Source organism: Haliotis asinina, chromosome 7 (assembly GCF_037392515.1).
Source record: "Haliotis asinina isolate JCU_RB_2024 chromosome 7, JCU_Hal_asi_v2, whole genome shotgun sequence".
NCBI classification, from domain to species: Eukaryota; Metazoa; Mollusca; class Gastropoda; order Lepetellida; family Haliotidae; genus Haliotis; species Haliotis asinina.
The window spans coordinates 28,584,988-28,612,513 of NC_090286.1; the positions used below are offsets into that span (position 1 = coordinate 28,584,988).

Here is a 27,526-nt window from a genome sequence, read left to right on the forward strand (position 1 = left end):
GTGCAATATTAGGTGAAAACATAACTTGTGTTGTGACCTCCCGTCTACCACAGCCCCCATGGATATGAGTCACCTCTCCATTCAACCCTTTCATAATGTGCCTTTACCTACCTTTCCTGATAGACAAACCACCAGAATAACCTTTGACCTCTACACACGTGACTAGAAGAGCTAATGATAGTGTTGCTGCCGTGATGTCTTTACAACCAAGAATCTTTAGCTTTGGCCAAAGCAGGATCTGAATGGCCGGAGGAGTCGGGAGAATGCCTGAAAATAATGTTTAAACTCAGTCGTGCATTCATGACTAACAGCAAGTATGTCTATCGACAGGTTTCAACAATACCTATCCTTCTTGAGGAGTAGAAGTTCCTGTTCTTCATTCAGACCACACAACATTTCATAGTAAACACACATTAGACATAGTAAGTGAATCGGCTCTAGTGTTATGGTTAGATAAAAGTATTATCCTTTTCAGAAGTTGAGAGGTTTACTGACAATCTGCTTCTTCATTGTTCCAGATTTTGTACTTCATATATATGTCTATGCAATTTTGACAGCAACTGTTAACTGTTAAACCGATATTGAGCAGGCACTAGCAGACACTGACAGACACCAGAAGAGGCTGGCACACACAAAAAGGCACTGGCAATTATGTTTCTTACATTAAAATCATGATTCTTGGTTGAGCCAATTCGTGTTGATCCCGTCCTCAATTTAATGGAAAAGAACAGGACAGCCAATTGCTTCGAAAAAACACAGGTTATAGTGCTCAACTCATGACAGATTATTTAGTGGTTTATTACAATTTCTTCATATGGGGCTATTGATCAAAAACGGGTAGATTCACCTACCCGACGAATGCGTTTGCGGATGCTTCTTGTTTCCCTTGCTGCAGATACCACTGCAAGTAAAGCAGTAAACACAAGATATTAGTGATGACAATCTACTAAAACTAGCGACCACCTCACCTTCTGTCCCACACACCTCCCTCAGTCTACATAACCCGACTCATGCATCGCACTAGATCCCCGAATGGCCCTGGTAAATGGGGTTAAAACTGATCTTCAGCAACCCATGCTTGTTGTAACAGGCGCCTAACTGTTCGGATGACCAGACTAGCCGACATGGTTGACGCGTTATCCTACTGGGTTGTTTGGTCCAAACCAGACTGGGTACAACAGACCGCCACCACATGGCTAGAATATTGCTAAGGGCAGCGTTAAAGTAGAGAACTAGAAACAAAAAATAGACTGGCACCACTCACTGCTGTCATCCATTGCTGGTGTTGTTGCACATGCACCGTGAGCACCTGCTGTAGGTGTTGCTGCATGTGAAATGCTGTCATCAGCTGGTGTTGTTACACATGGGCTGTGGGCATCTGCTGGTGTTGCTGCACATGGGCTGTGGGCACCTGTTGGTGTTGTTGCACGTGGGCTGTGGGTATCTGCTGGTGTTGCTGCACGTGGGCTGTGGGCACCTGTTGGTGTTGCTCCATGTGTGCTGTGAGCATCTGCTGGTGTTGTTGCACGTGGGCTGTGGACAGCTGCTGGTGTTGCTGCACGTAACATGCTGTCATCTGCTTCTGGTGTTACTTCACGTGAGCTATGAGCATCTGATGTTGCTGCACGTGAGCTATGGACATCTGATGCTTGCGTTGTCGCACGTGAACTGTGGGCACCTGCTGATGTTACGGCACATGAGCTGTGGGTATCTGATGCTGGTGTTCCCGAACGTGAGCTGTGGGCATCTGCAGGTGTTGCCGCACGTGATTTGCTGACACCTGCTGTTGGTGTAGCGGCAAGTGAGCTGTGCACACCTGCTGTTGGCGTGGTGGCCCTTGAGATATGTACACTCAGTGCCGGTGAGATGGCACGGGCAACATCGCATTTCAATTCATCTCTCACAACGGAACGTAGTGACATCCTGATACATTAAACAAACTTGCAACGAACAGAAGAATACATTATTTCAAGCATACATTATTGAGATACTTTTCAAACTTGACAAACAAAGATAAAGCTACACTTTTCAGAATAAAACCAACGTTGTCACTGAACACTGAACAGAATACACAACGTGAAAGGACCTGAAACAATTCAATTGTTCCGACAACTCTTAAAACTAAAAACGTGCCTGTAATATCGATTTTGGGGGGGATTCGCTGTTTACCCCTTTGGTGCAGCTAAATAGATGATTGTGAGGAACGTTAGGGAAAAAGTTGATGTTTCATCTTTAAACAAATTTTCAAATAAATCACGATTTTCTGTGCCACCACCCTCTCCGAAACTGTTTAGTCACCGCAATAGATATTGCTTTCCTTTAGTCTATTTTTTTTTTCAACTTCACCCAACACAAGTACCTGTCCTCTTGTGGAGACTGTGCTATGTCGGAGCTTGATCCAAGCTGTTCTGAGTTGGTGGTCTGGCTACCAGAGCTTGAGCTTTGAGGAGACAGAACAATAAACATCAGTAACTGAACCTTGTTAACTTATTTGCAATATTACCATCAATGAAGCGAGTGAGTGAGTGAGGTGGGGTGCGGGGGTTGAGGTTGGGGGTGGGGGTGGGGTTGTTTGGGGGTGAGGCACTTCGCACATTATGCCCATGTGTGAGGAATTGAACCCTGGTCCTCAGCTTTTCGAGCGAACGCCTTAAATCACTAGGCTATCCCACCGCCCGACAATCTTTAAGGAATACAACTTGATACATATTAGGCATATTAGGAATACAACTTGATACATATTAGGCATATTAGGAATACAACTTGATACATATTAGGCATATTAGGAATACAACTTGATACATATTAGGCATATTAGGAATACAACTTGATACATATTAGGCATATTAGGAATACAACTTGATACATATTAGGCATATTAGGAATACAACTTGATACATATTAGGCATATTAGGAATACAACTTGATACATATTAGGCATATTAGGAATACAACTTGATACATATTAGGCATATTAGGAATACAACTTGATACATATTAGGCATATTAGGAATACAACTTGATACATATTAGGCATATTAGGAATACAACTTGATACATATTAGGCATATTAGGAATACAACTTGATACATATTAGGCATATTAGGAATACAACTTGATACATATTAGGCATATTAGGAATACAACTTGATACATATTAGGCATATTAGGAATACAACTTGATACATATTAGGCATATTAGGAATACAACTTGATACATATTAGGCATATTAGGAATACAACTTGATACATATTAGGCATATTAGGAATACAACTTGATACATATTAGGCATATTAGGAATACAACTTGATACATATTAGGCATATTAGGAATACAACTTGATACATATTAGGCATATTAGGAATACAACTTGATACATATTAGGCATATTAGGAATACAACTTGATACATATTAGGCATATTAGGAATACAACTTGATACATATTAGGCATATTAGGAATACAACTTGATACATATTAGGCATATTAGGAATACAACTTGATACATATTAGGCATATTAGGAATACAACTTGATACATATTAGGCATATTAGGAATACAACTTGATACATATTAGGCATATTAGGAATACAACTTGATACATATTAGGCATATTAGGAATACAACTTGATACATATTAGGCATATAAGGAATACAACTTGATACATATTAGGCACATACTATCATGGAAACAATTCCAGCTAAAAGTGGAGCAATATGCTATTCTGTCATTAGATTATATTTCAGAGTGTTGAAGAAGTACATATTCTCAATATATTCTAAATAAGTCCAATGAAAACAAGACACTTACGAGTCATAGAACATCAGTTCATTGTCCGGGCTAGTTGTCCCTTTTCTTGCACTGAAACCACAATTCCACATTGTGTATACAACTGTTCAGAGCATACCAGAGTGTCATCCAACAGGATATGATACACGATACCATATATGAAATGGAAATGTTTTCTTAAATATTTTCTTGCTTTTAATGTCAACTTTATGTCTAATCCCAATGCCTTCCTTTGATGCCTCGATGCTAATGCTATCAACCATTGGTCTAGAATCTATTTACAGACAGCCTTCTTTTAAGTGGAGAAATTATGACTGCGACGTTAAAGAAAACAAGGTAAACAAACAAACCTTTCGGTGCTTCTGGGCTTCAACATATTCCAAGGATGGAGTTTATAAACCCCAAAATAGTAAATTCTCAAAGAAAACACTTGAAAACAATAATTACCCTCTAGGCCAATTGTTACAGTCAAACAATTATCTGATTTTGCTTAAGTAGTTAAAAGGGGCATGTATCCTTACAAAATCAACCAGAATATCGAATACTAGGTCCCTTTGATTTAGAGCAGAGCCCAGATTGATCAATTCCTAAAAGTGTGTTCAGTTAACAGGTGTTGTTTAGTGTGCAACTGCTTTGATAAGAAATATCTAATTCAGCTTACAATGCTTGATATTGCCTCCTGCTACACGAAGGCTTATGTCCTGACCTGTTGGCAGGCTTCAATGCGAGAAGAGACTGCATATAGAAGGCCTGGATCTCCTGCTGGTTCAGAGCGGGGAGTTCAGGGGAGGTTGGTGGCTCGGGGGATTCCCTGTAAATGGGAGAACATTGTGACGTCAGATTCAGCTTTATTTCAAACGTTTATGTTAGATATAAAGCATACGACACCTGGATGATGGGGATGGAACAGATCACCACCCTCCACCCATCCCTATCACAGACCACAACAACCCATACCCCTTTCACAGATCACCACCCTCCACCCATCCCCCTCTCACAGATCACCACCCTCCACCCACCCCTCTCACAGACCCCTCTCACAGATCACCACCCTCCACACATCCCTCTCACAGACCACGATCCTGCACCCACCCCTCTCACAGACTACCACCCTCCACCCATCCCATCACAGACCAGAACAACCCATACCCCTCTCACAGATCACCATCCTCCACCCATCTCTCTCACAGATCACCACCCTCCACACATCCCTCTCACAGACCACGATCCTTCACCCACCCCTCTCACAGACTACCACCCTCCACCCATCCCATCACAGACCAGAACAACCCATACCCCTCTCACAGATCACCATCCTCCACCCATCTCTCTCACAGATCTCCACCCTCCACCCATCCCTCTCACAGACCACGACCCTCCACCCATCCCTCTCACAGACCATGACATTCCACCCACGCCTCCCACAAATCACCACCCTCCACCCACCCCTCTCACAAATCACCACCCTCCACCCACCACTCTCACAGATCACCACCCTCCAACCTCTCCTCTCACAGATCACCACCCTCCACCCACCTCTCTTGCAGACCACAACCCTTCACCCATCCATCTCACAGACGACCCTCCACACACCCATATCACATATCACCACCTCTCGACCCCTCTCAGATCACCACCTTCCACCCATCCCTCTCACAGACCACTACCCTCCACACACCTCTCTCACCCCACAGCAACACATACCCGTCTTTCTCTGAGAGCGGCTCTGAAGCAGTGGCTCCTCCGTTGTAGATATCCTCTGGAGAACTCACTGTCTCCACTGGGGGCAGCCCAGTCCCAGCGTAGTTTATTCTACACACATGGATGCGTGAACATCAGGTAAGTACATGGACTGCGATCCACAGATTGTTCGTAGCTCCGAGTCATTCTTACTTTATAAAGTAGCCTCTTAAAGTGACTATAACGTTACGAACACTTTGTGGGGATCTGGACCCACTTGCACAAAACGATCTTAGAGCTACAATTATTGTAAGTACTTGAGATTGCTATCTTAGGCTTCGGCTACAATCGCCATCCACTTGCACAAAGCGATTATAGGCTAAGATCATTGTAAGTTACAATCAAAACTTACAATTGGTTCCGACCAATTGTAAGGAGCTAAGGTCATTGTGGTCAGTAGCAAAATGGCGTTCAAGTTGGTGTCAGTTTCACGGAAATAATTAGCTTTACGTTTGGGGATTGTTTTTATATTGCATAAAACTGTATCATTCTCCTCGACACTTCAACTACACGGAGAGTGCAACACCGATTGAGTCTGAGATATCGTTATCTGAGGTAGTGAACAACATCATTATCGAGTCGATATCATAGAGTACAATTCTCACCCGATTCAGTGTTGGAAAAAGTATGAACACCATACCTTTTTGATAAACAAGGAAAGGATAGTAACGAAAAGTGTCTGCATGCGATTAGCAGTGGCCATGACCTTTTCAATAACTCAAGGGCAGCTAATCTTAGTTTTTACGCAAGATGGGAGTGGTTTCCCTTTGCATATTATGCCGTTGCCGTAAAATCTGCCATGCCCAAATACAATGCATGTTTTGGTTTGACATCTCCACATGTTTCTTTTCAGTTAATGATTTTGTCTTAGTTTATCATTTGAAATAATCTACAGTTGGATAACGTTCAAAATTATGTATTTTTCTACTTGTAAAAATTGAATCTGACGAGAGACAAGAGTTTTAATCTATACATTTTAAATATAATACAAATATTCTTCAAACGGGAAAAATACACTTGTTGGGGTATGTGAAATTTGCATTACACGTTTTTTAACAAAACGAAAACATAATTATCAACAAAATAGCATGAAGTAATTAATATATTATGGATGCGCATTTTAGAACACATACAACACACACGAAATAATAACGTTTTCATATTTCCCTGTCATGAATTTTCCACAACACTCCGACAGTCATGTCACACTTTCTTATCTTTACAAATGTAATGCTTGTGGATATATTTGGGATTTTACTCCACATAACACCGGCCAGATGCCAAACTATGTTCAACTGACAGCCACTGACAAATCATGGTACATTTAGGTGTTATATCATAAGGAAATTTTATTTATGTGTTATCTTTTAATTTCATGATTATTAGGTCAATAACTCAAGACCCAGTTTGTTAATGTACTTGTTTGTATTTCAATATTTGCATAAAACATATTTCTGTGGTTGCAGTATCACATGTTTACTTTTTAAAAAATTAGAATGTAGAAAACTTAGAGAATAACCCCAGAGGTACGAGTGATTATACATTACCTTCCACGTTATTGCTTTCTTCTTCAACGTTATCATTTTCTTCAAAGATATGTGGGTTGGGTTTTTTTGTTTTCATGAAAATTCGGCAAGGTGCGATTAAGAAAGGAATGTCATTTGCGTGCTGTAACTAGTTCCACGTTTTATTTTTATATACTAAGATTGCTCTGTGCAAGCGGGCCCTAGACATTGCTGTCCGAGAAATAGTGGAGAAGGCATAAAGACACATAAATAGAATGCCACATTTCTAATACTAAAGACAGTGAGTGAGTGTAGTTTTACGTCACTTTACAACAACACTCATGCAATATCACAGCGAGGGAGACCAGAAATCTTCGTCGTGAAGAGTGAAGGCTTTACCTACTAGGGTACCCCACCGAATCAGTACCAAAAGACGATAGAGAACACCATATTCATTCTTGTTACAGTAGTTTGTCATGGCATGATCTTTCGCTTGGTTTTAGTGACATAAATGCTTCAAACGAAGAGAAAATGCACAAAATATATTCATGAATTGAACGTTCGAAACATGCAAACGTAACACGATGGTGGTCAAGTACCAACAGAGCAGTATCCCTACCTCCTGATGCCGATAACTCTCCGGGTGTTGCCATGCCCATCCCTCACATGGGGCGGGGGCCCTTCTTGGCTTTAAATAAAACAGTGTCATGTCTAATTCAGACCATACTTTGTTAGGTAAATGTTATACGCTAGTTTTCTACATCTATATCTGAGAGAGATCTTAAATTCATAAAAAATCATAAAAATCGATCTACGAAAGTGTGACATCATAAATAATATGCATTAACCAAAACACCTGAGCACCCGATCCCGTTAGTCGCCTCTTACGGCAAACTTAGGCTGCTGAAAATTAGTTCTAACCCGAATCGTCATGGGGGTTTTAGGACTGTGAAGTTTGCATTTGATCAACAGTGTACTCGAGTTGTCACGCCAACAGGGAGGCACACGAACAGTGCCTGGGTTAAAGGTCATTAACCAACTCTCATTATGTGAATGCATATGATTATATTTTATCAGGGTGAGAGACCAGCAAGGTTTCATGTTGGTCAACAAGCCATGGCAACCGCATACTTATCTGTGTGAAGTTGTGGTTTCATTATTATATCGTTTAATAAAAGTCATTCCTCTTAAATGTTGCGAATAAAATGTTGAAAAACATACCCGTTGTCCATTATCTGGAAACCAAATTCTCGTTGACGCTATAAATCTTTACTAAAAGCAACTTCAACTCTTCGAGCGCTGATGCCTGCGTCGAGTAGAAAAGGCTGCTGGCCTTCTGTGACGTCACAAGTGTGTAACGCGTCACGGGCTTTGTGATGACGTCATAGTGTTGTGCACGTCGTATATTTACGTCTACGCGACCTGCAATATTGGCTGCCGTCTTCACAAGGGGCCTAATGAGAAAACAGTTTTCAATAGCAGTCAGACTGCAGACTACACACTAAATGGTAGCGTCGCATGTGTTTCAAGGGTTTTTTTTTACTGCAATCGGAATAGCAACAAAACTATATTCGACATTTCAGAAACTGGCAGACCTCATTTTGTCCAGGGTCTAGTTTCACAAAGCTTTGGACAAAGCGCTTCACGACTGCCATGCCTCCTATACTGTAACATAGACTAAAGACAGTCGTAGCGGTACGATAGCTTTGGGAATCTGGTCCCAGCTACCTTGTCTTTGCTCCTGTCTGATTGTTGGTGGAAGAAATTTGTTAATGCACATTCATCCCCAAAATAATACGATTTACGTCGCTTGTGTTTTCATAGTTTCCAAACTGAACCACTTTATGGCCTAGGTGAGGAGGTGAGTAACCTAAACATTCGCTCGTCACGCTGAAGATCAGAGTTTGATTTCAGTCTGAAGATTAGGGTTCGATTTCATTCTGCGGTAAAATGTGTGAAGCTTGTTTCCGGTGTCCTCTCCTTGATAAGTCTGCAATACTGCTAAAAGCAGCGTAGAAGCATACTCACTCACCCTTTTCCGTCTCATGATCAGATATATTTCAGACAGACGGTTTTTCTGTTGACTCTCAAGGCATCATTACACACATACTACTTATAAGAAGACTTTGTTTCGGCCACGTCAGATAAGCTATTGTACTATCGGTTGAGCTGTACAATACATACTTGCGTTTGTGTATATTTTATAATCAAATGTGTATGTGGCATGTGGCGTTAGGCAGTCGCACCGAGTTCATCTTGTCATAAATGAAATAATAATGTTGTACTCCCCAATAAGTAGACGTAAATAATAGGTAGTCCAATGACTGATGTTATGAACAACGATCCGTATTTTGGGGTGTTCTGATTGCATCGCCTCCAATATCAAGTAGTTTGTTAGTGAGCGTTGGGTGTAAGCCAGATATGGGCTTCACATATTGTGCCTATGTATGGAACTGAACCCGGGCCTTCGGCGTTACCACAGACAGCTGAAACTATCAGGGTACTCCACCGCTCCAGTTTGTTAGTGGCTAAGTCTAATGAGTAATCACTACGACTCCATGTACTGTATGGCGGCAAATGTCTTCAGTACAAGGTCGAGCACATGGCAGAGTTGTAGATGCTAGAAAGCAGAGGAGAGTTCCGTTCTTTAGCCACGCCTGGATCTGCTGTTCGTAACTTAATCTCTGTACTGGCCAGATTCCACCTAGTGGTGAATGAACATCCACATAGGAATCCCACTTTGGGTGTACACCCACATAAAGCTGATACGATTGTTTTGTGTTCTAAAGGCCCGCGTAAATGCTGAGTACACCTGTCCCTCATGCAAGTGATGCTTGCCATACAAGGCAAACACTGTAGGTGGTCAGACTCCCAGGCATGGTAGATTCGTGATATCACAACTGCATAAATCATTATACATTATGTATAGGAGAAGTGTTTTCTCTAAAATATATTCCTTCAATGATGGATAATTACAGTGTAGATGATCATTTAATGAAGCTACATAACAATGACTAAAGCACACGTAAAGTCAATATAATGGCAATATAATTTAACCGCACCACCCTCGGGAGAGCGTCTGCCTACGAATCTGAGACTTCCAGTTCCAATGTCGATAGGGAAATCTTTTGTAGTTTGAGCGTAATCTTGAACGATATTTTTCAACTGATTTCAAAGACACACATTTGAAAGTTGATGTTCATATAAAGTTAGGAACAGTAAAAGCGGTCTTACTAATGAAAAGTAAAACCTGTTAAGAGATCTTTCTAGCGAAAAGTAAAACGTGCCCCTCCAAAACAAAAACCTCAAATGCGGTTATTCTGGGAAAACAAGAGATGACCTAATATATAGTGAGAAGCACACTTCAAGTTTATATGTCACTTGCATGATTGACTGGTCTAGACTGGATTATTTATATTTTTGGAATATAGCAGAATATTGCATTAAACAACAGCCAGTCGTGTCTTACTCCAATGCTGGTAATCACTTGGTGGAATGTTTCAAAAGCCAATTGGTCCTTATTTCAGGCCACCTGCCTTGAAGAACTTAAGTCAGACCTTTTCATGGATGTACCTGATCCAATTAAAATGTTCTCGGACAAACTAGAACATATAGCTGATGAAACTATCCCTAAGTCCTCTGTAAACCTGCACACCCATAAACCATGGTTTAATGATAAATGCAAACAGGCTAGGAAAAAGAAGAAGAAAGCAGAGAAATACGTTTGCCTTCATCCGACTGTACATAACTTAAATAATGTAAAAATCAGTTACGCTAAGGCTCAACGAACGTTTCAACACATTAAACGTCATACTTGGAAAAAATACGTTTCCAAAATAAATTCCCGTACTCCGACGTCAAAGGTATGGAATATGATCCAAAAATTTAAAGGCAAGGGTTCCAAATGCAGTAGTATTCGGTATCTCAAAAATGATAATAACATACTAACTGAAAAATCTGAGATTGCAAACAAGTTGGGTGAAACTTTGGCTAAACATTCGTCCTCCTCAAAGTATCATCCAAAATTCCAGACTTATCAAACACACCAAGAAAAGAAAACAGCGAATTTTAAATCTGATAATGGTGAAGATTATAATGAGGTATTTTCATTGCATCAACTTCATGCTGCGCTATCACAGGCTCACGATACTGCAACAGGACCTGGTGATATCCTTTACCACATCGTAAAACACTTGCCTGAATCATGCCTCGAAACGTTACTTGGCATTTTTGACCATATTTGGATAACGCAACATTTTCCCCCTTCATGGCGAAAAGCCATATTTGTTTCTATTCCAAAGCCTGGCAGGGATCATAAAGATCCATCAAATTTTCGACCTATTCCCTTAACTAGTTGCGTTTGCAAAACCATGGAGCGAATGGTAAATAATCCCTTAGTTTGGTTTTTGGAAACCAACAATCTGATCACTGATATACAACGTAGTTTGCGTAAAGACCGAAGCACAATTGAACACTTGGGTCGTTTTGAATCATTTGTTAAAATTCTTTCATTAAACAACAACATGCAGTAGCAATCTTTTTTGATTTTGTAAAAGCATATGATACTACTTGGAAGCATGGTATTTTTAAAAATTTTTCTTTTGGGTTGAGAGGTCGCTTTCCTCAATTTATATGTATTTTTTAACTGACAGACAGTTTCAGGTACGTGTGGGATCAACCCTCTCAGACTACTTTCATCAAGATCAGGGTGTTCCACAAGGCAGTATTTTGTCTGTGACTTTATTTAGTATTAAAATCAATAGTCTTTCTAAGGTTTTAAGCGATTCAATTGATGGATCGCTATTTGTGGATGATTTTAATGTTTCTTGTACAGGTAGAAATATGCATAAAATAGAGAGGCAATTACAAATTTTTCTCAATAAAATTGAAAAATGGTCACTAGTTTAAATTTTCTATAACAAAAACAAGTTGTTTGCATTTCTGCAGAAAATATAAACCGCATAAAGATCTAGAATTATTCTTAAATGGCACTCCCATTAAAGTAGTAAAGGAGGCCAAGTTCTTGGGTTTTATTTTCGACTCACACTTAACTTTTCTACCCCACATTAAATCCCTTAAAACTAAATGCCGGAAGGCACTTGATCTGTTAAAAGTTGTTTCCAGTTCTAAGTGAGGAGACCCGTGAAGGTCCCGGGGTAGAATAGGCCTTCAGGAACCCATGCTTGCCATAAAAGGCGACTATGCTTGTCGTAAGAGGCGACTAACGGGATCGGGTGGTCAGGCTCGCTGACTTGGTTGACACATGTCATCGGTTCCCAATTGCGCAGATCGATGCTCATGTTGTTGATCACTGGATTGTCTGGTCCAGACTCGATTATTTACAGACCGCCGCCATATAGCTGGAATATTGCTGAGTGCGGCGTAAAACTAAACTCACTCACTCACTCACTCTAAGTGAGGAGGAGACCAAAGTGCCCTACTCCACTTATACAGATCTCTCATCCGTTCGAAACTTGAATATAGCTCCATCGTTCATGGTGGAGCCTGTAAAAGCAACATGAAAATACTTGATTCTATCCACCATCAAGGTCTAAGACTTTGTCTTGGGTCATTTAGAACTTCTCCTTCTTCTTCATCTCTTACTCAACGACGTATAAAACTCTCCTTACAATATATAACAAAACTATATTCTAATGAGGCCAATCCTGCATTTAACTGTGTTTTAATCCTCTTTATGAGGATTTATACAATAAAACGCCTTCTCTTGTTCTGCTCTGGGACCAAGAGTGAAACCTTTTCTTTCTGCTGGCGGCATTGAGCTAGCCAATATATCTCCTTCTCGTCTTCTTTCGTCTCCTCCTTGGCAGCTAGTTAGACCCGAAGTTGACGTAACACTGACGAGGTTTAAAAAAACGGAAACAAGTGAATTACAATATAAACAAGAATGTAATCAATTCAAAATTAACTATAGTACATACAAATCTTTATTTACAGATGGGTCCAAGGATGGTGTCGCAGTTGCTTGTGCCACTGTCATTGCATCCAGAACAATATCTTTCAGATTACCGGATAACAGTTCTATTTTCACAGCGGAAGCAAACGCTATATTAACGGCTCTTAAATATATTGAAAGACATCCTAGACATAAGCAGTATATAACCTATTCAGATTCAATTAAAAACCTGTTATGTAAACATCCACTTTTAATACTAGAAATTATAGAATTGCATAATGATCTTGCCACTGGCCAGTACGACATCATGATTTGTTGGTTAACAAGCCACGTAGGCATTTCTGATAACACAATGGCTGATCTTGCAGCCAAGGCAGCATTCAACAAATCTGTGACACCACTTATTCCATACTCTGAATATAAAGCTAGAATTAGATCGTATATCCGTGATCTGATGCAGAAGAAGTGGGACACCCAAGTGGGTGTAAATAAATTACATGCAATAAAACCTTATATTGGGTATACCCACTTAAGTTGTCAGTCCAGATTTGCAGAGGTCATTTTGCGGCGATGTCGTATTGGCCATACGAGGTATACTCATGAATACCTTTTGAAAGGCGAGGATCCTCCGTTCTGCATCCCTTGTGATGAAAGAATCACAGTCAAGCATATCCAGCTTGACTGTGTTGAGTATTCCATCACAAGGGATCAGTATTTTAATTCACGAACTATGGAGGATCTTTTCAGCAATGTTAGTCCTCCTTTAATTATTGCATTTTAAAGGAATTAGATTTGTTGAATGAATTGTAAGTACATAAAATATTTTATGATTGGAAGATTAAAATAGTACCTCAAATCGTTAGTGGCTGTACCCTCAAAGGGGTTTGAAGTACTGTAAAAGCATTGTCTTCCTGAGAGGGAACATAAGTCCCAAAACATTTTATGTAAATTTAAGTTTTCCAGGTTTATAATCGTAGAATAAGTGTTCTTTTATTGTATGGCTAGATTTGTCTAAATTGCTAACAGCTGACGGGACGATGTAAATCCAGCTAGAGTCCATGCAGGAAACAAATGTACTGTAAATCCCCATGGTCCTTAGTATAGTCATCTATCTTCAGTTCTTGGCAACCCATAGTTCATTTTTATATTGTATTGTCCTCTATAGTCTGTCCTTCGTTGACAGGTTTTTACAATGTATGTGCTATCAATTTATTTGTATTTTTATAATTAATCGTTCTCGTCACTCACTCATGGGTGGTTCTCCAAAGACTCTTTTTGGAGAAAATATACTGAGGGCTACAAGGGCGTAAACATATTTCAAACTGAAGGCCCGATGCAATAACAATCGGCGCTGGGCCTCCGGGCCGTCGATTATATCGAACGCTGCAGCGTCGTGTTGGAAGAAAATGGGCCCATCGACCACTGCGTGGAATGTGTGTGTGTGTGTGTGTGTGTGTGTGTGTGTGTGTGTGTGTGTGTGTGTGTGTGTGTGTGTGTGTGTGTGTGTGTGTGTGTGTGTGTGTGTGTGTGTGTGTGTGTGTGTGTGTGTGTGTGTGTGTGTGTGTGTGTGTGTGTGTGTGTGTGTGTGTGTGTATGTATGTATGGATGGATGGATGGATATTTATCTTTATGACGCTAGTAAAGCGGGGTATCGTGAAAACGTGGACACACAAACTTACATTTTTCCATGTTTCAGCCTCAACTTTGACTTCCGATTCGAATCTGAACATCTTCACATTTAGCTGACCTCCTTACATTCTTGCCTCAATCACTACAATTACATTTGACAATTTAAATAAATAAATCACACTTACATGTTTACACAATGCCGTGTTTATTTTATTGTCTAATTCAAGGCGTCATAGATAAGTAACTTCTTGGTGTCAGTCATGGTGATATCTGCCCTACTTATCACCTTCATGTTGACTGTGTAGAGACCTGGCGGCCCAGCAGCAAACATGGGAAGAAGAGACTCCCTCCACTCAACATCCACCTTGGCTAAAACAATCTCTCTGGTACAGAGACCCCCCGGGTGTGTGCCACATCTCCCTACACCGACACACCAGGAGCGGCACTGTCGATAAACATACATCTCACTGTCCACCTGACTCTCCTCCACCACACCCACCTCCAGGACAAGCCACCACCCTCTACTCACCACACCCGCCCTAGAGTGTGTCTCCCAGTATTGTGGGGTGTGTGGGGCAGGGGTGACAGTAGAGGGGGATGGAGGAAGGAGGATGGAGTTGGAGGCACATGTACCCTCATATTTCCGTAACCTGCCGCTGTGTCTGCGTTCTGTGGCGGGCTGCGAGTTGACCAGCTGACCGTCTGTGACACATGTCTGTGTTGGTTCGAGCAGTGTCCAGTTGTAGTTGAGGACCTGGAAATATACATTTTGTTTACAATTTAACACATTTCCCGACTTTAGACAACAAATTAGACATTTTATTCTCAACCTCGTTTCAGTGAAACAGCGCACTGAATATTGGCTGCCATTTTTGTCTGTGTGTGAATTGTGTCAGAATTCTGATATAAATAGACATTATAACGCTGTGAAAATATTTGTGTCGGTATTCTAAATGTTTTCCATGCAAATTTACACTGACTGACAATGAAATAAACACGCCATGAAACATTTTGTAAGAAATTGTTAGGTTGAGCTTGTTCGCTGTCTGTAGTCAGAAATAGACGCTTGCCGACTGAAAACACATTTGTATAAACTTCATATTATGATAAAACTACCATTGTATTCTAAACTCTTTTTATACTAGTTAGTAAAGAAAACACCGACAAAGTAGTTGTTTGACGATATTTTTACACCTGAGTGTTCAACAGAGACAGTATCAACAGGTAACTTCTACGTCCGCTTCAATCACTGACCACAGTCTGAACACACTTGCTGGGCTGGACACAGGTTGTCGCGTCATATGTATTGACTAGAAAATATGGTTACTTATCATTCCAACACTGTTTATAATTCCAACACCAAATATTTTAACAGCAAATTGATCATATTCGTATATATTTACGAAGTTCATTGCAAAGTTTATCAACAATATACAATTTTGCCGGGAGGACTTTCAATGTTGCCAGTTAGTTTTACATAACTGACATTTAAGTAATCGAAGATCATGTCTCACCAAAGCCAAAGAGACTTTTTACACCTGTGAATGGTGAAAGTGACGTCATCAACTTGTTAAACCCATTCCAATAATATTCATGTAAATAAAGCTATAAACTCCATTGAATACTGAGCTTGCAGTTTCAACGTTTACTCCGGCTTAGAAACACAAAATTGTATTATCTGCTTAATATATATGAGCAAACTCATTATTAGGCATATTAACTTGCTATGCATAAATGCTCTTTAAGTATAGTCTCCAAGGGGGAGTATTTTACAGGTTTCTTTTTCATGCATCAAAGTATATAGTGACATATGATTCTTTTAACGTTATATAGTGGCCACCTTATTAAGGAAAGTTAACTACGGCCCTGAATCGATTATCAGTCTCAACTCCTGAGGGACCATACCAGTCTTGCAGTTATTAGGCGCACCAAGTTATTGCGGTTTTCACATCCATATGAGGTACCCATTTACACCTGGGTGGATTGGGACACATAGACACAGTACTTTGTACAAATGTACTGCCGTTGCTGTACCAGCAAGTAGATATTTTCACGTTTTCATGTGGCCACCACCTGGTCATTTACTGACGTATCGGTGGGTTTTGTAAGTGCACAGGGTTGTGTACTGTACACTAGGGGTTGTGACAACACTGCAAGAGACTGCACACAAGGTTGTTACGGCCGGTCACAAGTGGACTCCTTCCCGACACCTCAAGCTCTCTGGATCTTTATCCTTGGAGATAGTACACCTCGCGCCCTCAAACCCCAGGAGCCAATGCTTTAATGAGTCCAAATCCAGTGCCCTACCACGCAATCAGAAGATGGAAAACATACACGCATTATAACCAGTCCCATGTCTTTGATAAGAAAATGTCCGACACTAAAATTGGGCTCCCAATGGATTTCAGTGATACTGAAAGCGCTCAGTGTGAAAGTATTTCAGCAGCGTCCTGTACAACATCCCCGTGGTTGCACGTTAGCGCAGAGCCAGTAACATATCCTGTTTGAGAAGGGCGCACATCAGTAGTGTAACGTCAACAATTACGAAACTGACTTGACTGACATAGCAATGTCAACATGGTCCTTGTTTCTGTTTACAGACATGAACAAATAAAGAGGAAGCTCGATGTTCAGGACTTGGGGAGGGGAGGGGCGGGGTACTCCATCTTAGCATACCATTTCCACGACACATCTGGATCTGTTTAACAGTGAAGATTTACACAAAATGTGACTGCTGTCGGGTAATGATACGAAGAAGGATCCTTGTCCATTATGTGTACACAATACCAGGATAACATATTGTACAAAACCTGAGTGTTGATTACCAAGCTATGTATTTGCTGATGTCGTTAACTTGTGACTATTCGTTAATATTTCTATTCAAATCATAAGGATGTTTGGGAATGTGTTTCTGATATATATCAGAATAGCTATGTATCCATTCTGATAACATAGCATGGGAAAAAAGATGTAAACAGTACTGTTTTTAATTTTGTTCTTTTCTATTTCATAAATGTTTTCAAGGTAATGAAAAATAACCTTACCAAACTGTGGCAGTTGACAATGTGAACATTATATGTACATCGTGAAATGTTGATGTTACTTACCTAATAAACAACGCGACGTATATACACATGCCTACAGACAGACTACTATGATCAGTTCCTTCTCTCTGTGATCGAGCTGTGTCCTCAGAGAATGGAAAGTGTGGTGGATGGCCTCCTTCAGATCACTGCTGGTGTTCTTTGTGTCATTTATGACTTTGCTGATTGATATTCTTCACGTGTGCTTTGTGAGAAGTATGATGTGCAGACATGCTCTTCTCATGCTGTTTTATCCGTCCTCTAGCAGCATCAGCAGCCACACCTACACCACCAACGTCGTGCTCAGCATGGTCGCTAAGTTTGCATTTGGCACAGATTAAAATGTTGCAGTTTTTGTGAAAATAATCGAGAGGATAAGGATTGTGAGGTTTGCAGATGGGTTTAGTATGTATGCTTCCAGGTGCTGCGTCCACGATGGTTTCCACAACATGTCGTCTGGTAGCTTTAAAACTATTATGCATGTTCTGGCAGTATTCACAGAGTAACTCCTCACACTCCTGATACCAGCATACAGCCTGGTTGCCGTCATCTTCATGTGTACAGAGAAGCTCAGTAGGGCAATGTTTGTCTGTCAGATGAAGTATTTCCTTCTGTCTGACTACATCCTTCTGGAGGTTTGTATCTATGAGGTTGACCCCTGACATGTAGAGCATGATATGACACCAGCAGCTGCAGATGTCACACGTTTCACACACAGCATGAAGAGAGGGCAGTAGGTAGGGGGCAGGGCCTTTCAGAGTAAATTGTTGCTGGCAGACAGAACACTTTGGGAAGGCGTCCATTCTGAAACAGATAATGTCACTGTCCCTATTCCAGCGAGAATATTGCATTCCACAATATATCTTCAATTCAATAATAGGAATAGTTTATCACGAATGGCACGAATTACCTGGTCTCTAATTCCGCACCCAAACTTGAACAGAGAAGAATTGCAGTAAAACACCGGCAGTCACATTGTATCACATGATAACGATTGACCACTCGTTGTGACTACTTGAAAACAACATTGAATTATCAAAAAATATCTCAGACAATATGTTACAATTTGAATGCAGAAATTAAAAGGACATACATCAGGATGATACTCTGTATCATAAGGGGTAAAGAGGATGGAGAGGGATAGGGAGGGAAACTGTCATGGCTCGGGTCTAGATAAGAAGGAGGGGTGGCTAGTAGCAGGGAGTGCAGGTAAAGGTAAAGATGGCAAGACGACGGGTGTAACAGGAGAGGAAAATACCGATAGAGGTGGGAGTTACCTATGTGTAGTGGGAGAAGACAACAGTGCTAAAGGTAAGAGTGACAGGGAGGAGAGGTGAACACAGGTAAGAGGGGCCAGTGTGCAGCGGGAGGTTGATACAGGTATGAGTCACCGGTGTGTAGTGGGAGGAGAGGTTGATACAGGTATGAGTCAACGGTGTGTAGTGGGAGGAGAGGTGGATACAGGTAGGAGTGACAACTGTGCAGAGGGAGGAGAGGTGGATACAGGTAGAAGTGACAGTCGTGTGGCGGGAGGAGAGGTAGGAGTGACAGGTGTGTAGTGGAAGGAGAGGTGAACACATGTAGGAGGGGCCAGTGTGCAGTGGGAGGAGAGTTGGTACATTTAGGAGTGGCAGGTGTGTAGTGGAAAGGGAGGTGGTACAGGTAGGAGTGACAGGTGTGTAATAGTAGGAGAGGAGGATACAGGTAGGTGTTATCGATGTGTAGTGGGAGAAAACGTGGTAAAGGTGGCAAGTTTGGAGTGGGAGAATGGGTGGATAGAGGTAGGAATGAGAGGTGTGCAGTGGGAGGAGAGGTATATACAGGTAGGAGTGACAGATGTGTAGTGGGAGGAGAGGTGGATACAGGTTGGAGTGACAGGTGTGTGGCGGGGGAAGAGGTAGATACAAGTGGAAGTCACCGGTGTATAGTGGGAGGAGAGGTGGATACATGTAGAAGTGATAGGTGTGTGGCGGGAGGAGAGGTTGATGCAGGTAGGAGTGACAGAGTGTGTAGTAGGAGGAGAGGTGGATACAGGTGGAAGTCACCGGTGTGTAGTGGGAGGAGAGGTTGATACAGGTAGGAGTTATCGATGTGTAGTGGGAGGAGAGGTTGATACAGGTAGGAGTTATCGATGTGTAGTGGGAGGATGGGTGGATAGAGGTAGGAGTGACAGGTGTGTAGTGGAAGGAGACTTGGATACAGACAGGTGTGTAGTGGGAGGTGAGTTGGTACATTTAGGAGTGACAGGTGTGTAGTGGGAAGGGAGGTGGTACAGGTAGGAGTGACAGGTGTGTAATAGTAGGAGAGGAGGATACAGGTAGGTGTTATCGATGTGTAGTGGGAGAAAACGTGGTAAAGGTGGCAAGTTTGGAGTGGGAGAATGGGTGGATAGAGGTAGGAATGAGAGGTGTGCAGTGGGAGGAGAGGTATATACAGGTAGGAGTGACAGATGTGTAGTGGGAGGAGAGGTGGATACAGGTTGGAGTGACAGGTGTGTGGCGGGGGAAGAGGTAGATACAAGTGGAAGTCACCGGTGTATAGTGGGAGGAGAGGTGGATACATGTAGAAGTGATAGGTGTGTGGCGGGAGGAGAGGTTGATGCAGGTAGGAGTGACAGAGTGTGTAGTAGGAGGAGAGGTGGATACAGGTGGAAGACACCGGTGTGTAGTGGGAGGAGAGGTTGATACAGGTAGGAGTTATCGATGTGTAGTGGGAGGAGAGGTTGATACAGGTAGGAGTTATCGATGTGTAGTGGGAGGATGGGTGGATAGAGGTAGGAGTGACAGGTGTGTAGTGGAAGGAGACTTGGATACAGACAGGTGTGTAGTGGGAGGTGAGTTGGTACATTTAGGAGTGACAGGTGTGTAGTGGGAAGGGAGGTGGTACAGGTAGGAGTGACAGATGTGTAGTGGGAGGAGAGGTGGATACAGGTAGGAGTGACAGGTGTGTAGTGGGGGAGAGGTAGGTACAGGTAGGAGTGACAGGTGTGTAGTGGAAGGAGAGGTGGATACAGGTATGAGTGACAGTTTGTAGAAGGACGAGACGTAGATAGAGGTAGGAGGTTCGGTATGCAGAATTAAGAGAGGCAGATACAGTTAGGAGTGACAGATGTGTTGCCGGGGAGACAGGTAGATACAGGTGGAAGTCACCGGTGTGTAGTGGTAGGAGAGGTGAATACACGTAGGAGTGACAGATGTATAGTGGGTGAGAGGTAGGTAGAGGTAGAAGTGACAGTCGTGTGGCGGGAGGAGAGGTAGATACCATTTGGAGTGACTGTGTGGTGTGAGGAGAGGTAGATGCACGTAGGAGTGAGAGAGTGTGTAGTAGGAGGAGAGGTAGATACAGGTGAAAGTCACCGGTGTGTAGTGTTAGGAGAGTGTGATACAGGTAGGAGTCACCGGTGTGTAGTGGGAGGAGAGATGGATACAGGTAGAAATGACAGTCGTGTGGCGGGAGGAGAGGTAAATACAGGTAGGAGTGACAGATGTATAGTGGGAGGAGAGGAGGATAGAGGTAGGAATGATAGATGTGTAGTGGGAGGAAAGGTGGATATAGGTAGGAGTGACAGGTTGTAGAAGGTTGAGACGTAGATAGAGGTAGGAGGTTCGGTATGCAGAAGGAAGAGAGGTAGATACAGTTAGGAGTGACTGATGTGTTGCGGGGTTAGAGGTAGATACAGGTGGAAGTCACCGGTGTGTAGTGGGAGGAGAGGTGGATACAGGTAGGAGTGACAGGTGTGTAGTGGGAGGAGAGGTTGATAGAGGTAGGAGTGACAGGTGTGTAGTGGGGGAGAGGTAGATTCATTTAGAAGTGACAGGTGTGTAATCTGAGGAGAGGTGGATACAGGTAGAAGTGATAGGTGTGTGGCGGGAGGAGAGGTAGATACAGTCTGGAGTGACTGTGTGGTGGTTCTAGAGGTAGATGCAGGTAGGAGTGACAGAGTGTGCAGTAAGAGGAGAGGCAGATACAGGAGGAAGTCACCGGTAGTGGGAGGAGAGGTTGATACAGGTAGGAGTGACAGAGTGTGCAGTAAGAGGAGAGGCAGATACAGGTGGAAGTCACCGGTAGTGGGAGGAGAGGTTGATACAGGTAGGAGTGACAGGTGTGTAGTGGGAGGAGTGGTGGATACAGGTAGGAGTGACAGGTGTGTAGTGGGAGGAGAGGTGGATACAGGTAGGAGTGACAGAGTGTGCAGTAAGAGGAGAGGTAGATACAGGTGGAAGTCACCGGTAGTGGGAGGAGAGGTTGATACAGGTAGGAGTGACAGGTGTGTAGTGGGAGGAGTGGTGGATACAGGTAGGAGTGACAGGTGTGTAGTGGGAGGAGAGGTGGATACAGGTAGCAGTGACAGTTTGTAGAAGCAGTAGACGTAGATACATTTAGGAGGTACCCGTATGAAGTGGGAGGAGAGGTTGATACAGGTAGAAGTGATAGGTGTGTGGCGGGAGGAGAGGTTGATACAGTCTTGAGTGACTGTGTGGTGGTTCTAGAGGTTGATACAGGTAGGAGTGACAGGTGTGTAGTGGGAGGAGTGGTGGATACAGGTAGCAGTGACAGTTTGTAGAAGCACTAGACGTAGATACATTTAGGAGGTACCCGTATGAAGTGGGAGGAGAGGTTGATACAGGTGGGAGTGACAAGTGTGTAGTGGGAGGAGAGGTGGATATAGGTAGGAGTGGCAGGTGTGTGGTTGTAGGTATGGTGGATACAGGTATGAGTGACAGGTGCGTAGTGTGAGGAGAGGTAGATGTAGGTAGTAGTGACAGGTGTGTTTATGCTATAAGGGGTGGATAGAGGTAGGAATGATGGGTGTGTAGTTTGAGGTACGGTGTATTCAGGTTGAAGTGACAGGTGTGTAATTGGAGGAGAGATAGATACAGGGAGTAGTTATAAGTGAGTAGTAGGTGGAGATTTTGATACAGTTAGAAGTGACAAGTTTGTAGTGGGAATAGAGGTAGGAATGGATACAGGTAGGAGTATTCCTCAAATTCCGAAATTGTAAAGCTTATAGAGAAGTCCATGTACCCAGACTTTGTCAAACGCTGTCTCATTATCAAGGAAGGCACAATAAAGTGGTGACATATTTGGCAAATCCTTTGAGTTAGCGTAAGCGCTGCCGTTTCTGCCCCCGCACCATTCCCAAAGCCAAACTGAAGAGGGTTAGGGAAATCGTTTTCAGCTTTCGTCCATGTTTCAATTCTTTTGAGCAGTAGTCTTTCAAAAGGTTTTGAGAGAACAGGGGCAAAAGTGACACCCCTATAGCTGCGCGGGGCATGTTTGCTTTTACAATTTTCTTTGTAAATTGGTAGAACATTACCAACACTAAATGTACTTGATACACACCCAAATGATACAATGGTATTAAATAATGATACAATATGGTCAACAACAGACCCACCAGCATATTTTACATGCTCGTTTGAAATAGCATCTGGGCCTGGAGATTTGTTCTTCTTTAAAGCTTTTTACAATATCAAGTACCTCATCTTTAGTAATAGGGGAATGAATACCAGAATCAGTGTGATCGTTTAAACATGTATGTATGTATGTATGTGTGTGTGTGTGTGTGTGTGTGTGTGTGTGTGTGTGTGTGTGTGTGTGTGTGTGTGTGTGTGTGTGTGTGTGTGTGTGTGTGTGTGTGTGTGTGTGTATGTATGTATGTATGCATGTATATTTATTTCTATGACGCTAGTAAACCTGGGTATCGTAAGAACGTGAACACCCGAACTTACAGTTTTGCATGTTTCATCTTCAACTTTGACTTCAGATTCGAATTCCGAATCTAAAAAAAAAAATCAGTGTCGGGATTCGAATCCCGAATCTGAAAAAGAATATTCAGATTCGGGATTCAAATGCCGAAACCCGAATATGAAGAAAAGTCTAACTTGAGGCTGAAACATGGAAAAGTGTAGGTTTGTGTGTTCATGTTTTTACGATACCCAGGTTTAGTAGCGGCCCCTAGTACCTTAGAAGGGTGAGATAATGTATATTGACATTGCTGTTCATAACTCCGAATCTGAACAAAATGTTCAGATTCGGGATTCAAATGCCGAAACCCACCAGGAATAGTGTTAACCTCAACTTTCGGCCTTCAAACTTTAAACTTGACTAAGGAATACTGCCTCAGGTATTGACTAGAAAAACATCACCAGTAATTTAAAACGTACAGTCTGATTGAACAGATGAAAGTAGGTGAGTATGGATTTACAGGGGTTTTAAACAATTTCAAGCAATATCACCAGAAATGGGCTTTACACACTATACCAACCACTAGGCTATCTCCCAAAATATGGAAACAGAGTTTGGAGGGTTAGTCAGTAGTCACGTGACATAAACTGCGTTACTCTCCCATGTGTAAACATGGTATAAATCATTTAGGGCGATTTCTTTTTATATTGATCCCATATCTGTGGCTGATTCCTTATTATTTTTTACTGAACGATAAAGAATCACTTCAACATAACATGGGCAGTTCTGATATCTAGGTATGTATTATAAAGTGATTATTTGTAGAATGGGCCACACAGCCCACAAGATAAATGATTCGTAAAGTTTAGAGTTACCTGTCCGGTTATCACATACATAAACAAGTAAAGCATCTACAGTTCTTGTGTGGGATGCAGCGCCAAAACACAAAGTTTATTTTTAGATGAAGGTGTCAGCCTGTATATAGACAACCTTAAGTGTTATATCAAAGGATGAAACGTTGCTTCCAAGTTGTCAAATGAGGAAAAGGATGCCTTTGGTTTCGATCCGCTCAACAAGACAGTTCTTGTGACTCAGTCTCCTCTTCCTTCTCCAGGGACATGCACATGAGGGAATCCTGGTGGTGTCATTTCAGTGATATATTGCTTCATCCCCTGCCTCTTGAAGCTAAGTTTCAGTTAAGAATAAAACATCAATGTCATATTCCATAAGCAAGTCAGCTATGTCTGTGGAATTTTTTGTGTGGAAAACTGAACATTCCAGAAGACAGCATTGAGTAAACAGTTGGAACTATTACTGGTTTTGTTTTGTAAGAGTTCGTGGTTAGTCGCATGGACAGTACATAAACTGTTCACTTTCCGTTCTATTTTCCCCTTCACATATAGTGTGTTTATACTGACTAGCGGGCAATGAAGTCAGGGCACTGATTGTCTGATTGACAATAGCATGTCTCAGGAGTACACGGGTGGCTGATTGGTCACCATTGTTCCACTCCTCTCACGCTCTTGTCTTACTATCAGAGCATGGATACTGATTAGCAGGACATTAGAGATCACAGAGAAACACAAACAGCATAAAACTACCTATAGCTGTCCAAATCATGCACTTACTTTCTCAACCAGGTTTAAAGGGCTATGTGACAAATTCCGAGGGCAACGGACGACCAAGACAACCTGTTACAGGTTTATTTTACAATCCAGCATATACTTTTCGCATTCGTGTAGCAGTATGTTTGTAAGTAGTATATTGTTAGATTCTAAATCATCATCATATTAAACTTATATGAAGTAAATTAATAACCTAAGCCTAAATATTTCATGACTTAAACCTAAGCATGTAACATTTAATTTCCTGAAATACCTGTGTTAACTCCAGCACTTGGATAGTTTAGCCTCTTTATTGTATATAGGTTCCTGGGTATTGTCACTTGGGCAGTCACGGGCTTGGCCTGTGATTGGGGTTTTATTGTTCTCTGGGGTCACGTGATCGTTTCAGTCATGTAAGGTCAAACTTCAAACGTTTGGCTCATCAGCAGACTATTTCTCCCTTTTGCCAGTGAGCACATGTTTTGCGCCAGGGAACATAGGGTAAGTTCATGTATTACTTTATCTGGAATCTAAAGTTGACCATTATGTATTTTGAAAGAGTTCCGCCCGTACCCCCCTCTGTTTTCAGTAAGAAATGCGGTCCCGGGGATTTATTCCCCGATCTAATATTCTAAAAAGGGCGATGGTATAAATGTTTGGGGGGTTAAAGCGTTTAATGGGGATTTAGAAGTTTGGGGGTAATATTAATTATTTTAAGGTTAGTGTATGCAGTAGAGTATATGCGCGCGAATAATTTGCAAATGATCCACCATTTTCAGTAATAATTGTTTGTATTTAGTACCAAATCCCACTACCGGTGCCCGTACAAACCTGATCGAAAACCGGCGGTGGTGCATCAAAAGGCAACTACCGACAACACACACTCGGCGACACTACTTTGCTCTACATCTAGCCGAATATATGTATCACTGTAGTGCTGAGAGAGACATTTTTATTCAAATCCTAGAGGGCACTGGCTCCATTTACTCTGGAGGACAGTAGAGGTGTATACTTTACATGTTTTGGGAGGGGGGTGCAAGGATGGGATACCGGCGGAACCCTTACCTGTATTTTAAGCCTTGCTATATATGTAGTATTTTAGTAAGTAACGTATTATATGTATGGTAGTGTTTATTCAACTTACCTGTGTACTTCACAGAGGTATAGACAAAGTGCATTGCACAGGATATAAATGTACATTTTGTATGTGTAAACGGGGGCTAGAAGTATCTTATATATCATGTATGTATATTATTTCTGGAAAGTGTATAACATAATCTGTACATGCTAGTGTTCCACAAGCTTTATCATAAATTTATATAGTATCTTAATCCAGCCTACGTCCCTTTCAGGAGGTAATATATCTATGTGCATGATCTCTGTATAAAGGGTAATATGATTTATGTAATGGGATTTGTAAATCATATACAAATGTATTGTAAATCCTGAAAGTGTTATAAATAACATGGTTACATTGTGTCTGTGCAGCGCCATGATATTTATGATTGAATTATGTATGTCTACCATTTACACAAATATATTCCTCGAACCCGCGCAAGTACTCGCTTGTGATTGAGAGAACATGAGTACTGCAGTTACATTCCTAAACTGTGTCAATGACGACCCGTTGGAAAATTGCTAAAAGCGGCAGAAACCACACTTACACACTGTTATCAAACAAATCTACATACGTTAAAAATGTGATTCCATGACCCGTTTCTTTCAGACGCAGGAACCCTGGCACATTTTGGATTTGGTTTTGATCCCTCCCCACCCGTTTCTACTCGAACTTCAGTACACTGCTTCTCCGAGAGACTGATGGGATGAGTTCATGTCTGATGGTGGCTCTACAGTGCCTGCACTTTTCGCGTTGCTCTCAGCCGATGAAACTGTTGAGTAGGTTCGTTGCTAGGGCCTGACTGTCCAGTCAGGATGGTTGTTGTAGCAAGTTAGGGTTGGTACACTCTGTGCACCCAGTGTTTCTCGGCATTCCCCAGTGAGCCCAACTTAGGCGGTTAGGTAGATATGGCCTCCTCATGCATGTCCTGCATGATGTTGTCATAGAAATCTCATAACTTAGTGCTTACCCAGCATTAATTTCTTCAGTAGGTCGTTCCCAGAAAGAGCAACTCCTATATGATCTCTTTTAGGCCACCTCTGACCACCATCTGGTAAAATATTGCAATATTTCAGCTTGATATTCAGGTTAAATCTTGTTTTACACGACCCGACATATTTCTTTTGCATATAATTCTTTGTTAATATCATTTTATATTTGTTCCAAATTGTGAAATTGTTGTAATATTGCTAAAAGCGGCTCTCATACTACATTCATGCAGTAATAACATCTGTGGTAAGTATCAAAGAGATAAGCTATGTTTACCTTTATTAGTAGGATTGTCGTAGAGACATAAACGCATACCCTGGGCACACATTGTCTATGTAGTGAGCGACAATGCCACATTCAAGTTATCTTTTCTATTAGGACCATGAACATCATCATCGTGGGGGCAGAAATGGACCGTGAAGTCCCCCAGAGGCAGTGACGACTGCCACGAAGACACTGCATGGAC

The 27,526-nt window shown here is 41.8% G+C and overlaps 2 protein-coding genes across 2 annotated transcripts; one reads left to right on the forward strand and one right to left on the reverse strand.

Annotated features, from left to right (window-relative positions):
- Nucleotides 1-216: 216 nt before the first annotated feature.
- On the reverse strand, nucleotides 217-3,882 carry LOC137291934 (prophage side tail fiber protein homolog StfR-like). The gene is made up of 6 exons (XM_067823489.1): nucleotides 3,812-3,882; nucleotides 2,360-2,440; nucleotides 2,276-2,278; nucleotides 1,265-1,923; nucleotides 852-901; nucleotides 217-267 (listed from the first exon to the last, which is right to left on the reverse strand). The coding sequence occupies exons 1-6, from the start codon at nucleotides 3,880-3,882 to the stop codon at nucleotides 217-219; spliced, it is 915 nt and encodes a 304-aa protein (XP_067679590.1).
- Nucleotides 3,883-4,685: 803 nt separating this feature from the next.
- Nucleotides 4,686-5,633, forward strand: LOC137291935 (uncharacterized). Its single transcript, XM_067823490.1, has one exon. It carries the CDS (start codon nucleotides 4,686-4,688, stop codon nucleotides 5,631-5,633), a length of 948 nt encoding a protein of 315 aa, XP_067679591.1.
- Nucleotides 5,634-27,526: the final 21,893 nt, after the last annotated feature.

Bases quoted from the DNA above. Each gene is read 5' to 3' on its own strand.
- LOC137291935 (XM_067823490.1), top strand. From the start codon at position 4,686: ATGGGGATGGAACAGATCACCACCCTCCACCCATCCCTATCACAGACC.
- LOC137291934 (XM_067823489.1), bottom strand. From the start codon at position 3,882: ATGTGGAATTGTGGTTTCAGTGCAAGAAAAGGGACAACTAGCCCGGAC. The intron at 902-1,264 runs GTGAGTGGTGCC...CTTTACTTGCAG, and splicing joins ACCAGCAATGGATGACAGCA to TGGTATCTGCAGCAAGGGAA. The intron at 268-851 runs GTAGGTGAATCT...CATTATTTTCAG, and splicing joins TCCGCAAACGCATTCGTCGG to GCATTCTCCCGACTCCTCCG.